Source organism: Pleurodeles waltl, chromosome 3_1, assembly GCF_031143425.1.
Source record: "Pleurodeles waltl isolate 20211129_DDA chromosome 3_1, aPleWal1.hap1.20221129, whole genome shotgun sequence".
NCBI lineage: Eukaryota > Metazoa > Chordata > Amphibia > Caudata > Salamandridae > Pleurodeles > Pleurodeles waltl.
In genome coordinates this window covers 1,343,687,358-1,343,705,359 of record NC_090440.1, presented here as the reverse complement: position 1 = coordinate 1,343,705,359, position 18,002 = coordinate 1,343,687,358, and the positions used below count along the sequence as shown (strand labels likewise).

Sequence of the window (18,002 nt, the reverse complement as noted above, 5' to 3'; positions counted from 1 at the left end):
CACAAAGGCAATTGTTGAAAAACTTTTCATACAAAAATAACGCAGTAATGGGACTGCCTAAAACATTACAAAATACCTAGAAGCACACCTTCTTCCAATGAAAAACCAGCCAACTTCACATTAAGTTCCTTAAATTCAGGAGAAAGCCAAGCAAATGCCTCAGATAAGCTATTTCTGTATCAAATCTTTTAAGAAAGGCCACAAATGTAAATCTGATTTGCAGGAGATGGTGTTCTTGAAGGGTTGGTCTACATTTTGGATAAAGATTTCCATCAATAGTGCGCTCGCCTTTTCTATATTTTTAATTAACAGAAGCAACTATGTGTTTTAGGATCCAGACTGTTTCCTGTAAGACCACCAAAGGGTGTTACCATGTAGAGCTAGGCAAATAACTTGTGCTACCCCAGGGAAGATCCCTGTACCTGGCATTACCAGATACAGATAACCTAATAAATAACGTGACCACCCTAGAGATAGCCATCTTCAATAAATTGCATTATAGTCTGGTAATATATACATATAGGGGCAAGTTCAGAAATTTGAGACATTTATGACAACGACTTTAGTGATCTCTCATGCATAAGCAAAATCACCCTTTCAAAAAGATGTACTTTGAAATCTACACTAATGCATTTGGCAATCAATTGAAAATACTCTCAACAGAGGGGCACTCATCCTTGCAGATTATTTTAGAAAGCTTCTAAATACATTTTAAAATCTAAGTCATTCTGGCAGTTAATATACTGTATTTGGATAAAATCAAGGAGGAGCTACGTTCAGCAAAACGCTGATGATCCTGCCTGGTATCTTGGAGTATTTGATTGTGGTTACACAATACATTTCACTTTTAATGCAGTGGTAGTTGCATAATAATTCTGGGTATTTTCTGGGTGATTATATTGGTGACATTTCTTGTTACTTGCTGTTCCTAAGGTCAGTCAGTCAGTCAAATAACTTTATTCGGCAATTGCCATAAAAGTACAAACCAAGACACATTTCCCAATCTATAAATAGTAAAATAAAACTTTAAAACCTTTACTGGAAGCACCAGATGAACATCCAATCTGAAGCCCCTTGACATACATAGATAAATATACTAGACATGATTAAAAATCACAAAGTCAGAAAAGTACAAATGTTAGCGTTAAAAAGATATACTATACGAACATAAAATATTTAAAAAGGAGTAGGCCTTTTCCTAATACGTAAAGAAGCTGTGACAAAGTCTAATACATGGTGACAAATTTGGATATTAGGCAATCTCTGAAGGTATAGCAGGGCTTCCTTATAATGAATAGGTCTAAAAAGACGTAACGTGGGTAAAATAAAGGCCCCTCTAGGTGCAGCATATAAAGGGCAAAAAAGAAAAAAATGCAAAGTGCTCTGGGTTGATTTGGAGTCACAGGGACAAAGCGGTAAATCCTTTTTCCAGAAACATGGTTCAGGGAAAGCTACCTTAAAATGAATTAGATTAAGTCTAAAAAGTGTTAAAAAGGAAATTATTTTAAAACTTGAAAACCAAGACAAATAGGGTTCAAGGCATGGAACAGTCACAATCCGAGAATAAGAATCGAAAGATTTCAATTTCAGGGAACTATAAAATCTCAGCTCTGATATGTGCTTTGAATAAGTAGACTTCAAAACAGACCTAGAGTTTGTGGTTAATAGATGGGGATCATCAAACATATATCTAAGCCCTAGGTTCTCAAAGGAGTTTTGCAGAAACATAAGCCAGGGGATCCTATTTGAGTATTCCAATTGAAGACAATCAGTGATACAGTCTTGGACCAAACTTGCCGTAGGGTTTGACCAACATTTGATCCACAGCAGTAGGGGAGCCATAAAGACCCTGTCCTCCAAAAAGCACTGACCCAGTTCTTCATGGCAGATTATGTTTGCGGCGCATTTTGGAACCAACAATAATCTGCGCAGGAATTTATTTTCTACACTCTGAAGAGACGGTATTTTATTATAGCCCCAGACGCCTGCCCCATAAAGGACTGATGCAGTGCATTTGGAATTATAAAGAATTTTCAACTGAGCAGGGGGTCTGTGACCTAGTTTATTTGAAAAGCGAAAAATTGCTTCATTGTTCCTTATCAGCTGTTGGAGCTTAAAATTAATGTGTGTCTTCCAGGACAAAGAAGAACTCATGTACATGCCTAGATAACAAAATTCTTTGACCTTATTAAGAGTGTGCCCTCCCATAGAAAATAGTTTAGACTTTGTATTGCGTGGGCCACAAGTCATAACAAAAGTCTTTGGGTAATTTACTTTCAGATCCAGATTCAGCATAAAATCGTAAAATACATCCAGTAGTCCCTGTAAACCGTTTGCAGTACGGGCAATTAAAACTGCATCGTCAGCGTATAATAAAACTGGAAGGGGTCTCTGACCCATCTTCAGTATGTCCTTTGCATGTTTTAAAAGTGAATCATAAAGCCCATTTATATAAATCAGAAAGAGAAAAGGGGCTAAGATACATCCCTGCCTTACGCCCCTAGTTGACGGGATGGGGGAGGTTCTCTGCCCATGTGAGCCGACCTGAACAGAAATTGTTAGGTCTGTGTGTAGGCGTTTAATAAGCTCCAATAGAGGCGGATCACAGCCTAAGGCTTCCAAAATTTGCCATAACTTTGACCTATTAACCATATCAAAGGCACTGGTTAGATCAATGAAAGCCATGTGAATAGACTCTTTTTTGACTGTCACATATTTGCTGAGTATCAGCTGCAAGTTTAAAACTTGCTCAACTGTGCCTACACCAGGTCTAAAACCAAATTGAATAGGGGATAAAATCTGGGCCTCGGACACCCAGTCTTCTAACCGGGACAAGATCACACTACCTAAAATCTTTGCCGTCGAATCAATAAGAGAGATTGGTCTGTAACAGGAAGGATCTTGTCTATTACCTTTTTTAAAGATAGGAACAATAATGGCCGATTTCCATGAAAGGGGCACGTTACTGTTTACCACACTATTCAAAACATTTGTAACTAGCGGACCCCAAAGATCAATTTCTGATTTAAAAAGATCAGCGGGAACCCCATCGGGGCCGGGAGCTTTTCCCTGCCTTGATCTATTAATAGCATTTTTGACCTCGTGGAGGTCAAAAATAATGTTTGGAGCCTTAGTTTTGGAATCTAAATTGAAAAGTGCAGAAGGATTTACATGCAAATTCTCATAGGTTCCTGAACAGAAGACTTTCCTAAAATGAGTTAACCAGACATCCTCAGTAATAAGACAGTCATCGGCCAAAGAGTGGTGACCAGAAAAGTATGAGTGATTAATCACTTTCCAAAATTTAGAAGTGTCCTTCTGCTCAGATGCAGCCAAAAGATCGCCCCAGGCCCTGGACCTAATTTCTGATTTCCGTTTGTCAATGGCAGCCTTATAATCAACTCTGGCTATTTTAACTAATTGACGGGAGAGAGGAACTGCTTTAAGTGCATCTTTGAGTTTTTTGTGGGCAGATGAACACGCGGAGTCGAACCATCTGTGGGCCGCCGGCCCCTTCGCAGGCCTGTCCACCGCCAAGGCGCGTGAAATGTCAGTGCTTAAAAATTCAAATTCACGCACTATGCGGTCAGAATCTAACTGCTGGGAGAGACACATCTGAATCGAGTCCGACCTACTTCTTACAATTTCCTGGTTAAAAAGTTTTGGATCTATTTTGTCCCATTTTAAACGTATGCCACGGTTTGGATTATAAACAGTAGCAGCGCTCAAGCTTTTATTATTGGGTGCCTGAATAATTTTTAGGTCCAATATAATACTAAGGGGGTTATGATCGCTCGCACAGTGGGGCGTAATCTTGAATTCTTGAATTACGTAAAAATCAGAGGAGCTGATAAGTATGAAATCGATAATACTCCCCCTCAAATTCCCTGTAAAGGTTGGTATATTGCAGGCGTCAGGGGCCAATTTCTCGGTAACATGGACCAAGTCAAATTTACAAGTAAAAAGGTTTAAGGCATCTCCTTCAGATGTATGGTTAAAATGAAATACTGACTCTCTGCCCTCAGCAGGAAAGGCACACAGGTCCATGTGTTCTTTGCTGCACAGAGGAGTGTTGAAATCGCCCACCCATATAATAATTAGGTCACTGTTCTGCAAAGCATGTGAAGAATCTATAAAATCCGTTACCTCTTCCAAATGACCCATAAGGAGGCCCCGAGGGATATTGTTATAAAAGTTTAAAATAAGGATATCCTTTTGGCCAGAAATAGAGACTAGGACAACCATAAAATAAAGGGAAGACCAGATTAAAGACACTTTTAAAAGCGGGAGATGTACGGAAACGAGAACTAAGAGGCCGCCACTAGCTCTCCCCATCTGGGAGGTTAATGCCGGCTGACACAAAGAGGTGAAACCGTTCAGGAGGAACGTATCTTTGGACCAGGTCTCCTGTAGACAGATTATATCGTAGGAGGAAATGAAGCTCTTCCAGTCCGAATTGTCAGATTTAGATCGCAGCCCTGCTATGTTCCAGCTAAGCAGAGTTAATGGTCTAGACACAGGACATGACATTAGAACTTTAGTATTTATAGGAGCTTTCAGGTCCAAATCAGGCTTTCCTGTGTCCCAGATACATTCAGCGTGGACATTCCCAGCCTTAGGTCTCTCCTTTTTAGAAGAACAGGGGTGGGTCACCGATAGTCAATCGTTCACGTCAAGGTGACTGAGAGTCGAGAACCGGTTGCTAGAGGGTACATTTACCTGTAAATGAAGCCTTTCAAAATCTGGTCTGCGAATACTAGAATTAGTGACAATGCGGTTTGGTAGGAGCACAGGGTCGTAAAAATGATACAGGGGATGTATTTGAATCCTGTTAGTTGACATTTTACAGTAGTCCAAATTGGTCAAAAGATTGTCTACTGAACGAGGATTAGCAAAATTTAAAACAACATAGTCTCCCTCCTCCAATACTTTGGAGTGTCCTACCCTCCTCACTCTTCGGGCCATGAGAATCTTATCATTGTGAAAACAATTGGATTTGAAATTGAAGTTCAACCAGTGACCAGCTTTTCTAATTAGGGAGTGGGTATCTTCTTGTTTGGAGCACTCCAGAGGAGGAACATTTGAGAGAACCAGAACGTACGGGTTGCAGGCAGGTGGTAAATGTAAAAAGTCTGCATGGTTAGTAAGTTTAGTAGGATCTTTGTCATGCGTTCTAGAGGAATAAACTTCCCTTATCGGCCCTGATGCAGGGTTGTCAGCGAAAGGTCCTTGACCAGAGACGGTTCGTGGATCAGGCAAAAAATTACTTACTCCTTGGGGTACCAAAGTAGGGGGAGGAGTAGACTGATGTGCTGGTTCGGGGCTATGAAGTATTCCCGTGCATAAAGGACCTGGTTTTAAAAAACTAGATAAAAACCTGGTCACATCGTTACAAAAGCAATCGAGCTTCCTAGCGATCAAGGTGGAAATTTTTGCCTCAAGAGTTGCGCAAAAGGATTTGAGTGTCAAGTCAATAAAACTAGAAAGATCTTCAGGAGCATCCTTACTCGGAGGGCATTCGGGGAAGGAGACCAGGGGGATTGGGGGTTGGTCACTATGGGCCAGGGAGGTAGGTAGATTCTTATTGGAGCCCAGGGCCTTTTTTGTATTTTTGAGCTTTTTCCCGGCTCTCCTCTTCTTCAAAGGGGGAGAATCGGCCTGAGAGCAAGAGCTTTCAGGAGGAGGAATAGCTAAAAGGAGAGAAGAATTAATTTGGTCGGTAGTGGGGAGTATATCGGCGCCCAACTGGCAGGTATTCAGAGGCGAGATCAGTGATGAAGGACCAGTCCTTGGAAAAGTGGAAATATGGATGGTAGGTTCCAAGGGGGGGTGTTGAACAGTACTTTGGACAGCCCCAATCCTTTCTTCTACATGTTCAAGTTCGGATTCAATGGCCCCCATCACAGAAGATAAATAACTAGTAATGGAGGACTGAAGGGAGCTGGACCCGGCTTCCCCCTTCTGAACATTAGACTTTCTTTTCCCCATATTTGGTAACAAACTCACACAGTATCTGAAACAGCACCCCGATGGAGATTCCACAGGCAGGAGAAGTAGACGTTAGGGGGGGGGCCCAGCCCGGCCTCTTCCGGTTGATGACGGGCGAAGGACGGGCCCGCCCTTGGCCCGGGCTTCGCCCGGGTGCCGCCCGCGCGCGTCCCGCGGCTCCTGCCCTGATTGGAAAGGCAGCACACAGCTGCTGCCCGCCTCCTCTGTCCCAAGAAAGTGTTCGGCGCGCGTCCCGCGGAGCGGGAGCGCTCACTGGTTTTTAAAGGGCTCCTGCCCTGATTGGAAAGGCAGCACACAGCTGCTGCCCGCCTCCTCTGTCCCAAGAAAGTGTTCGGCGCGTGTCCCGCGGAGCGGGAGCGCTCACTGGTTTTTAAAGGGCTCCTGCCCTGATTGGAAAGGCAGCACACAGCTGCTGCCCGCCTCCTCTGTCCCAAGAAAGTGTTTGGCGCGCGTCCCGCGGAGCGGGAGCGCTCACTGGTTTTTAAAGGGCTCCTGCCCTGATTGGAAAGGCAGCACACAGCTGCTGCCCGCCTCCTCTGTCCCAAGAAAGTGTTTGGCGCGCGTCCCCTAAGGTACTTTGGAGAATGCACTCGTTTCTCCCACCACTATCCTTAAGACTTCTTGGTTTTCATTCCTCAAACAAGAAGTAATGAAAATGTCACTTACCCAGTGTACATCTGTTCGTGGCATTAGTCGCTGCAGATTCACATGTTTGGCACAGTCCGCTGCCTGGTGTTGGGCTCGGAGTATTACAAGTTGTTTTTCTTCGAAGAAGTCTTTCTTGGTCACGGGACCGAAGGACTCCTCCCTCTTCGGCTCCATTGCGCATGGGCGTCGACTCCATCTTAGATTGTTTTCCCCGCAGAGGGTGAGGATGGAGTTGTTTGGTATAAATAGTGCCCATGCAATGGAGTGAATATGTATGTACGTTAAGAGTTTATAATAATTATTTACAAATGTACAGATGTTTAAGATTTATGATCTACTTCTAAACGGCTACAGGCTTCCCGGGGAGGTGGGAGGGTACATGTGAATCTGCAGCGACTAATGCCACGAACAGATGTACACTGGGTAAGTGACATTTTCAGTTCGATGGCATATGTTGCTGCAGATACACATGTTTGGCATAGACTATAAAGCAGTTACCTCCCCTAAAAGCGGTGGTTTAGCCTGTAGGAGTTGAAGTAGTTTGGAATAATGTTCTTAGTACAGCTTGGCCCACTGTAGCTTGTTGTGCATTTAGTACGTCTACACAGTAGTGTTTAGTAAACGTATGAGGCGTAGACCAGGTTGCAGCCTTACATATTTCGCTCATAGGAATGTTTCCTAGAAAGGCCATTGTAGCACCTTTCTTTCTGGTTGAGTGTGCCTTTGGTGTAATAGGCAATTCTCTTTTGGCTTTAAGATAGCATGTTTGAATACATCTGACTATCCATCTAGCAATGCCTTGTTTAGAGATTGGATTTCCTATGTGTGGTTTTTGAAAAGCTATGAACAGTTGTTTTGTTTTCCTGATTAGCTTTGTTCTGTCAATGTAATACATTAGTGCTCTTTTGATGTCTAATGTATGTAGTGCCCTTTCAGCCACAGAATTTGGTTGTGGGAAGAACACTGGCAATTCTACTGTTTGATTTAAATGGAATGGTGAGATTACCTTTGGCAGAAATTTTGGATTTGTTCTTAGAACTATTTTATTGTTGTGTATTTGAATAAATGGTTCTTGTATGGTAAATGCCTGTATTTCACTTACTCTTCTGAGGGATGTGATTGCAATGAGAAATGCGACCTTCCAGGTTAGATATTGCATTTCACAGGAATGCATGGGTTCGAAAGGTGGACCCATGAGTCTTGTTAAGACGATGTTAAGATTCCATGAAGGAACTGGTGGTGTTCTTGGTGGTATAATTCTTTTTAGCCCTTCCATGAATGCTTTAATAACTGGTATTCTAAATAGAGACGATGAAGGAGTAGTTTGTAGGTAAGCAGATATTGCTGCGAGGTGTATTTTTATAGATGAAAAAGCGAGATTTGCTTTTTGCAAATGTAGTAAGTATCCTACTATGTCTTTAGTAGAGGCATGTAATGGTTGTATTTGATTGGCATGGCAGTAGTAAACAAATCTTTTCCACTTAGATGCATAGCAGTGTCTAGTGGAAGGTTTTCTAGCTTGTTTTATGACCTCCATGCATTCTTGTGTGAGGTCTAAGTGTCCGAATTCTAGGATTTCAGGAGCCAAATTGCCAGATTCAATGATGCTGGGTTTGGATGCCTGATCTGTTGTTTGTGTTGTGTTAACAGATCTGGCCTGTTGGGTAGTTTGACATGCGGTACTAGTGAAAGGTCTAGTAGAGTTGTATACCAAGGTTGTCTTGCCCATGTGGGTGCTATCAGTATGAGTTTGAGTTGGTTTTGACTCAACTTGTTTACTAGATATGGAAGGAGAGGGAGAGGGGGAAAAGCGTACGCAAATATCCCTGACCAACTCATCCATAGAGCATTGCCTTGTGATTTGCGGTGTGGGTACCTGGATGCGAAGTTTTGGCATTTTGAGTTTTCTTTTGTTGCGAACAAATCTATCTGGGGTGTTCCCCAAATTTGAAAGTACTTGTTCAGAACTTGGGGGTGAATTTCCCATTCGTGGACTTGTTGGTGGTCTCGCGAAAGGTTGTCTGCTAGTTGGTTTTGTATTCCTGGAATAAATTGTGCTATTAGGCGAATGTTGTTGTGAATCGCCCACTGCCAAATTTTTTGTGTTAGGAGGCACAATTGTGTTGAGTGTGTTCCTCCTTGTTTGTTTAAATAATACATTGTTGTCATGTTGTCTGTTTTGACAAGAATGTATTTGTGTGTTATTATGGGTTGGAAGGCTTTTAACGCTAGAAATACTGCTAACAGTTCTAGGTAATTGATATGAAATTTTGTTTCGTGTATATCCCATTGTCCTTGAATGCTGTGGTGATTGAGCTGTGCTCCCCACCCTGTCATGGAAGCATCTGTTGTTATAACGTATTGAAGCACTGGGTCCTGAAATGTCCGCCCTTTGTTTACATTTTTGCTGTTCCACCATAGAAGCGAGAGGTATGTTTGGCGGTCTACCAACACCAGATCTTGAAGTTGACCCTGTGCCTGTGACCATTGTGATGCTAGACACTGTTGTAAGGGTCGCATGTGTAGTCTTGCGTTTGGGACAATGGCTATGCATGATGACATCATGCCTAGAAGTTTTAGCACAAATTTTGCTTGTATCTTTTGGTTTGGAAACATAGCACTTATTACCTTGTGGAATGCCTGCACTCTTTGTGGACTTGGAGTGGCAATTCCTTTTGATGTGTTGATGGTTGCTCCTAGATATTGTTGTGTCTGACACGGTTCTAGGTGTGATTTTGTATAGTTGATGGAAAACCCCAGTTTGTGAAGGGTTTGTATGACAAATGTGGTGTCGTTTGCGCATTTTTTTACTGTGTTGGTCTTGATTAGCCAATCGTCTAGGTAAGGGAACACATGTATCTGTTGTCTCCTGATGTGTGCTGCTACTACTGCTAGACATTTTGTGAACACTCTTGGTGCAGTTGTTATTCCGAATGGCAACACCTTGAATTGGTAATGTATTCCTTTGAATACGAACCGTAGGTACTTTCTGTGAGAAGGGTGTATTGGTATATGAAAGTACGCATCCTTTAGGTCTAATGTGGTCATGTAATCTTGCTGTTTGAGCAGTGGAATGATGTCTTGTAGTGTGACCATGTGAAAATGGTCCGATATGATGTAGGTATTTAGTGTCCTGAGATCTAATATTGGTCTCAATGTTTTGTCTTTTTTTGGAATTAGAAAGTACAGGGAGTAAACTCCTGTGTTTTTTTGTTGTACTGGTACTAACTCTATTGCATCCTTTTGCAGTAGTGCTTGAACTTCTAGTCCTAAAAGTTCTAAATGTTGTGGTGACATTTTGCGTGTTTTGGGAGGGATGTTTGGTGGGAAGTTGTGGAATTCTATGCAATAGCCATGTTGGATTATTGCTAATACCCAATTGTCTGTTGTAATCTGTTGCCAAGATTGGTAGAATTGGCTTAGTCTTCCCCCCACTGGTGTTGAGTGAAGGGGTTGCGTGACTTGAAAGTCACTGTTTAGGTGGAGGTGTTTTTGGAGTCTGGAATCTTCCCCTACTCCTTGGGAATTGACCCCCCCTATGTCCCCTGAAACCTCCCCTTTGGAAGGAACCCTGATATGGTGTGGTTCTTGTTTGTTGGCTGGTGGTGTCTGTGGGTTGGCCACGAAACCCCCCTCTAAATGGAGTTTTTCTGAAAGAGCCTCTGCTCTGCGGGGAGTAGAGTGCGCCCATGGCCTTGGCCGTGTCTGTGTCCTTTTTAAGTTTTTCAATGGCTGTATCCACTTCAGGGCCAAAAAGTTGTTTTTCGTTGAAGGGCATATTAAGGACAGCCTGCTGGATTTCAGGTTTGAAGCCTGAAGTGCGGAGCCAAGCGTGTCTCCTTATGGTGACAGCAGTGTTGACTGTTCTCGCTGCAGTATCGGCTGCGTCCAGTGAAGAACGGATTTGATTGTTTGAGATCGTTTGTCCCTCTTCAACTATTTGCTGCGCCCTTTTTTGGTATTCTTGGGGAAGATGGTCTACGAGAAGTTGCATCTCATCCCAGTGAGCGCGGTCATATCTGGCCAGCAGCGCTTGAGAATTTGCGATGCGCCACTGGTTGGCTGCCTGTGATGCTACTCTTTTTCCTGCCGCATCAAATTTTCTGCTTTCTTTGTCCGGAGGTGGGGCGTCACCAGATGTATGGGAATTTGCTCTTTTGCGAGCTGCCCCTACTACTACGGAGTCAGGTGGTAACTGCGAAGTAATAAACACTGGATCTGTGGGTGGTGGTTTGTATTTTTTATCCACCCTTGGGTTGATGGCTCTTGATTTTACGGGCTCTTCAAAAAAATGTTTTGCGTGCCGTAACATCCCCGGTAGCATTGGGAGACATTGATATTGGCTATGTGTAGCCGAGAGGGTGTTAAATAAAAAATCATCCTCTATAGGATCTGAATGCAGTTGGACATTGTGGAATTCTGCAGCCCTAGCCACCAGTTGTGAGTATGAGGTACTGTCCTCTGGCGGTGACGGCTTTGTGGGGTATGAATCTGGATCATTGTCCGGCACTGGGGTGTCGTATAGGTCCCAAGCGTCTTGATCCTGATCATCTTGACTTATGGTAGTTTGCGCTGGTGAGTGCATTTGTGGCGGTGTTTGCGCCGGCGATGCCTGTTGTAGTGGAGAGGGCGGAGGCGTGACTTTTTTGACCACTTTGGCTTGTGGTTGTGCGTCATCCTTGAGGAGACTGATCCTTCTTTTCCTCATTATTGGGGGAAGGGTTGATATCTTCCCTGTGTCTTGCTGGATGTACAGTCTCTTTTGTGTGTAGTCTGATTCTACACTTTGGAGCTCTTGTCCAAATCTGTGCATCTGGCCACTTATTCCTTGTTCCTCTGAGTAGGATGAAGGTGTGGTATTTTTCGGCGCCGAGAGAGAATCTTTTTTCGGTTTCGGCACCGACATAATTTTTGTTCCTTTCGGCATGGATTCTCGGTGCCGATGTTTTTCGGTGCTGGTATCTTGTTTTTGTCTCTCGGAGCCGCTTTCTCGGCTCCGAGGTTGCTCCATGGCGGTCCCTCGACCGGAGTCGGGTGTCTTCGCTATGGGCGTGCCCTTTTTCGGCGCCTTCGACGGGTCGCCTGTTTTATGGGTCGAGCCATGGCCTGTTGGCAGTGGCGTCCCCTGGGCTTTTGTTTTGTCGATGGTTTTACTTTTCGACGTCTTACTCACAGTTTGTAGCTGTTGTTCGACGTCGGAGTCTCCGGATTCTGATTCCGGAACCGAGAATGTTTCCTCTTCGTCGTCGAAACGTTGTTTTGTCGGCGTGGCGCCATTTGTAGGCGCCTGGCTCTTCGGTCCCGGAGTGTTTTTCTGGACCGGAAGGCTCGACAGGCCTCACAGGTATCCTCCTTGTGCTCGGGGGACAAGCACAAGTTACAGACCAAGTGCTGATCTGTATAAGGATACTTACTGTGACATTTTGGGCAGAAACGGAACGGGGTCCGTTCCATCGGCTTCGATGTCGCATGCGGTCGGGCCGACCAGGCCCCGATGGGGGAATCGAAGCTACCCCAAAGTCTTCCGATGATCGGTGTCGATGTACCTAACTATCCCGATACCGAACGGAACAATACCGACGCTTTCTTCCGAGATTCTGACTAACTTTCCGAACCGAAACACAGAGCGAAAAGGAATACGTCCGAACCCGACAGCGGAAAAAAACAATCTAAGATGGAGTCGACGCCCATGCGCAATGGAGCCGAAGAGGGAGGAGTCCTTCGGTCCCGTGACCAAAAAAGACTTCTTCGAAGAAAAACAACTTGTAATACTCCGAGCCCAACACCAGGCAGCGGACTGTGCCAAACATGTGTATCTGCAGCAACATATGCCATCGAACTTTTGTTTCGTGTATATCCCATTGTCCTTGAATGCTGTGGTGATTGAGGTGTGCTCCCCACCCTGTCATGGAAGCATCTGTTGTTATAACGTATTGAGGCACTGGGTCCTGAAATGTCCGCCCTTTGTTTACATTTTTGCTGTTCCACCATAGAAGCGAGAGGTATGTTTGGCGGTCTACCAACACCAGATCTTGAAGTTGACCCTGTGCCTGTGACCATTGTGATGCTAGACACTGTTGTAAGGGTCGCATGTGTAGTCTTGCGTTTGGGACAATGGCTATGCATGATGACATCATGCCTAGAAGTTAGCACAAATTTTGCTTGTATCTTTTGGTTTGGAAACATAGCACTTATTACCTTGTGGAATGCCTGCACTCTTTGTGGACTTGGAGTGGCAATTCCTTTTGATGTGTTGATGGTTGCTCCTAGATATTGTTGTGTCTGACACGGTTCTAGGTGTGATTTTGTATAGTTGATGGAAAACCCCAGTTTGTGAAGGGTTTGTATGACAAATGTGGTGTCGTTTGCGCATTTTTTTACTGTGTTGGTCTTGATTAGCCAATCGTCTAGGTAAGGGAACACATGTATCTGTTGTCTCCTGATGTGTGCTGCTACTACTGCTAGACATTTTGTGAACACTCTTGGTGCAGTTGTTATTCCGAATGGCAACACCTTGAATTGGTAATGTATTCCTTTGAATACGAACCGTAGGTACTTTCTGTGAGAAGGGTGTATTGGTATATGAAAGTACGCATCCTTTAGGTCTAATGTGGTCATGTAATCTTGCTGTTTGAGCAGTGGAATGATGTCTTGTAGTGTGACCATGTGAAAATGGTCCGATATGATGTAGGTATTTAGTGTCCTGAGATCTAATATTGGTCTCAATGTTTTGTCTTTTTTTGGAATTAGAAAGTACAGGGAGTAAACTCCTGTGTTTTTTTGTTGTACTGGTACTAACTCTATTGCATCCTTTTGCAGTAGTGCTTGAACTTCTAGTCCTAAAAGTTCTAAATGTTGTGGTGACATTTTGCGTGTTTTGGGAGGGATGTTTGGTGGGAAGTTGTGGAATTCTATGCAATAGCCATGTTGGATTATTGCTAATACCCAATTGTCTGTTGTAATCTGTTGCCAAGATTGGTAGAATTGGCTTAGTCTTCCCCCCACTGGTGTTGAGTGAAGGGGTTGCGTGACTTGAAAGTCACTGTTTAGGTGGAGGTGTTTTTGGAGTCTGGAATCTTCCCCTACTCCTTGGGAATTGATCCCCCCTATATCCCCTGAAACCTCCCCTTTGGAAGGAACCCTGATATGGTGTGGTTCTTGTTTGTTGGCTGGTGGTGTCTGTGGGTTGGCCACGAAACCCCCCTCTAAATGGAGTTTTTCTGAAAGAGCCTCTGCTCTGCGGGGAATAGAGTGCGCCCATGGCCTTGGCCGTGTCTGTGTCCTTTTTAAGTTTTTCAATGGCTGTATCCACTTCAGGGCCAAAAAGTTCTTTTTCGTTGAAGGGCATATTAAGGACAGCCTGCTGGATTTCAGGTTTGAAGCCTGAAGTGCGGAGCCAAGCGTGTCTCCTTATGGTGACAGCAGTGTTGACTGTTCTCGCTGCAGTATCGGCTGCGTCCAGTGAAGAACGGATTTGATTGTTTGAGATCGTTTGTCCCTCTTCAACTATTTGCTGCGCCCTTTTTTGGTATTCTTGGGGAAGATGGTCTACGAGAAGTTGCATCTCATCCCAGTGAGCGCGGTCATATCTGGCCAGCAGCGCTTGAGAATTTGCGATGCGCCACTGGTTGGCTGCCTGTGATGCTACTCTTTTTCCTGCCGCATCAAATTTTCTGCTTTCTTTGTCCGGAGGTGGGGCGTCACCAGATGTATGGGAATTTGCTCTTTTGCGAGCTGCCCCTACTACTACGGAGTCAGGTGGTAACTGCGAAGTAATAAACACTGGATCTGTGGGTGGTGGTTTGTATTTTTTATCCACCCTTGGGGTGATGGCTCTTGATTTTACGGGCTCTTCAAAAATTTGTTTTGCGTGCCGTAACATCCCCGGTAGCATTGGGAGACATTGATATTGGCTATGTGTAGCCGAGAGGGTGTTAAATAAAAAATCATCCTCTATAGGATCTGAATGCAGTTGGACATTGTGGAATTCTGCAGCCCTAGCCACCAGTTGTGAGTATGAGGTACTGTCCTCTGGCGGTGACGGCTTTGTGGGGTATGAATCTGGATCATTGTCCGGCACTGGGGTGTCGTATAGGTCCCAAGCGTCTTGATCCTGATCATCTTGACTTATGGTAGTTTGCGCTGGTGAGTGCATTTGTGGCGGTGTATGCGCCGGCGATGCCTGTTGTAGTGGAGAGGGCGGAGGCGTGACTTTTTTGACCACTTTGGCTTGTAGTTGTGCGTCATCCTTGAGGAGACTGATCCTTCTTTTCCTCATTATTGGGGGAAGGGTTGATATCTTCCCTGTGTCTTGCTGGATGTACAGTCTCTTTTGTGTGTAGTCTGATTCTACACTTTGGAGCTCTTGTCCAAATCTGTGCATCTGGCCACTTATTCCTTGTTCCTCTGAGTAGGATGAAGGTGTGGTATTTTTCGGCGCCGAGAGAGAATCTTTTTTCGGTTTCGGCACCGACATAATTTTTGTTCCTTTCGGCATGGATTCTCGGTGCCGATGTTTTTCGGTGCCGGTATCTTGTTTTTGTCTCTCGGAGCCGCTTTCTCGGCTCCGAGGTTGCTCCATGGCGGTCCCTCGACCGGAGTCGGGTGTCTTCGCTATGGGCGTGCCCTTTTTCGGCGCCTTCGACGGGTCGCCTGTTTTATGGGTCGAGCCATGGCCTGTTGGCAGTGGCGTCCCCTGGGCTTTTGTTTTGTCGATGGTTTTACTTTTCGACGTCTTACTCACAGTTTGTAGCTGTTGTTCGACGTCGGAGTCTCCGGATTCTGATTCCGGAACCGAGAATGTTTCCTCTTCGTCGTCGAAACGTTGTTTTGTCGGCGTGGACGCCATTTGTAGACGCCTGGCTCTTCGGTCCCGGAGTGTTTTTCTGGACCGGAAGGCTCGACAGGCCTCACAGGTATCCTCCTTGTGCTCGGGGGACAAGCACAAGTTACAGACCAAGTGCTGATCTGTATAAGGATACTTACTGTGACATTTTGGGCAGAAACGGAACGGGGTCCGTTCCATCGGCTTCGATGTCGCACGCGGTCGGGCCGACCAGGCCCCGATGGGGGAATCAAAGCTACCCCAAAGTCTTCCGATGATCGGTGTCGATGTACCTAACTATCCCGATACCGAACGGAACAATACCGACGCTTTCTTCCGAGATTCTGACTAACTTTCCGAACCGAAACACGGAGCGAAAAGGAATACGTCCGAACCCGACAGCGGAAAAAAACAATCTAAGATGGAGTCGACGCCCATGCGCAATGGAGCCGAAGAGGGAGGAGTCCTTCGGTCCCGTGACCAAAAAAGACTTCTTCGAAGAAAAACAACTTGTAATACTCCGAGCCCAACACCAGGCAGCGGACTGTGCCAAACATGTGTATCTGCAGCAACATATGCCATCGAACAATTTGTTTCTAAAATATAAGCCATTTTAATAGCGTGGCTAGGCCTGGAGGCAACTGTTTGTTGATGCACATTTCATGGTAATTGTTATTATTAATATTTTAATATAAAATATATGGGGAATAGAATTCCACTATCGAGATTATAAAAACTCCTCTTGTTTTGGCAAGGTCCAACACTGGATTGGACATGCTCTTTACACATCAGTCATAGGCATTGTGTCAACCCAAACCCTATACTTTGATCCTCACTTTATGCACAATTGTTACCAAAATGTCTGCTTGGACCATTACCATCAACCAGACTTCCCTTGTTTGCACAAGTAGGGCACTTACTAATGACAAAACAGAGACTTAGCTAAAACATTACTCATTGTAGTAACATTCTTACCTCTTTGTCCTGGGTGGACGCATGCTTCAAACACACAGTCACCCATCAAATGCCAGACCTGAGCATGCCCTCACCATTCTGCTGCAAGGTGATTCCCTTCTGCCAAACAGCCACCACTGTACAGTGTACACTGTGCATGCACTCCACATCAAACCTTCTGATGCGGGACCACAAGCGCACACAAACACTTCTGCCACAGGGTAAAGAGAGTGCAATCATCTTTATTCTGAAGGACGCCAAGTGTACACTTGTCCCTTCTACTGCAGGGCCACAGGCATGTAGTAACCTTTTTCCTGTAAGGCCTTGGTCATGCATTCATTCTCTTGATTAAAGTCTTGCACACTCATTCTCTTGATGAGAGGCTACGAGCACATACACACGCCACCATCAAGGCTAACATCGCACACTCATTCACACACAATCATTATCATTATCACTCATTCTCCTGATACATGAACACAAGCAACTACCGCCTGCAGATGCAAACCTGCAAAGCACACCTACCTTTTTGTTGTAGGGCCAGCTGACGCTTGGCTTCAATGTCCTGCAATGTCGTTGCTAAGTTCCGTGGCAGGCTTCCGGTCCCATTCTGAGACAGGAGAGGGCTCTGAGAGTGGAAAAGAAGCAGAAAGTTAAAAGAAGCTCAGGTTGCGATTCCTTCCTCCTCACCACCATCTTTCCATTTCAACATACTTTTGGGGAAGCACTACGCCCCAGAGTGGATACTGTGAAGTGAGAAGAAGCAGGGGAGATGCTCTTCATGCGTGGCAGGGTCCCACCACCACCGCCGTCACTGTCCAGCTTGGAGCGATAAACCTGTGGTGGAAGGAGAGTGAGGATCAGTGTATGACCTACCCACCTCTGGTCCCCCAGCACACATGGACCCTTTCCCACCCCCGTATGTCCTGTGTAACAGGGTAATGAGCTCTCATTTTCAACCAAGAAACAAAAGGCTTCTGGTCAGGTAGCAAGCAGACTGACAATTGTCTCAAACCAAAATGTACACTAGAGAGTTAAGCTGGTCTCACATAGCTATCGATTAGAGAATCGCAATCACACAACACATCCACAAGCTCTATCACCTGTACCCAATACAGCGATGCTGAAACCACAAGTATGTGTGGGGCATCCACATTATTAATCAGGACATAACCTTAGGAGTTGCCATTAAAAAAAACTGCCCAATTGCATTACTCCATTTCAGTCACTAGTCAATCGTATCACTCCACTGCAAGCAGTGACAGCCACATCAATGTCTTTGATACTTGCAAAAAGATTTTATTTATTTATTTCATTTTGGACACCGGCTTTTCACATCAACATTCCACAGACTCGCAAATGGCTTAATTCATTTTCAAGCACTGGCAAATGGGACCACAACACTTCAAGCACTGACCCATCACATCACTCCTTTTCTAGGAATGATCAGCCATATCATGCATCTTCAAACCCTAGCTATTCACATCACTCCATTTTTCAAATCTTTTATTTGTGAGGATCCCCGATCTTCAAAGTTCAAACACCAAAACACCAATATAACTATTCC

General features: G+C 44.7%; 1 protein-coding gene across 30 annotated transcripts in view; it reads right to left on the bottom strand.

Annotated features, from left to right (window-relative positions):
• Window positions 1–18,002, bottom strand: part of PHLDB1 (pleckstrin homology like domain family B member 1) — a 397,027-nt gene that overhangs the window by 85,104 nt on the left and 293,921 nt on the right. For 28 of the 30 annotated variants that reach the window (XM_069224755.1, XM_069224758.1, XM_069224757.1 and 25 more), the window contains 2 exons: window positions 17,150–17,272; window positions 16,961–17,063 (listed from right to left, as the gene is read on the bottom strand). In XM_069224755.1, coding sequence (XP_069080856.1) covers window positions 16,961–17,063; window positions 17,150–17,272 — 226 coding nt within the window. The remainder of the gene's footprint in view (window positions 1–16,960; window positions 17,064–17,149; window positions 17,273–18,002) is intronic. The other 2 variants (XM_069224773.1, XM_069224775.1) reach the window with 1 other exon arrangement.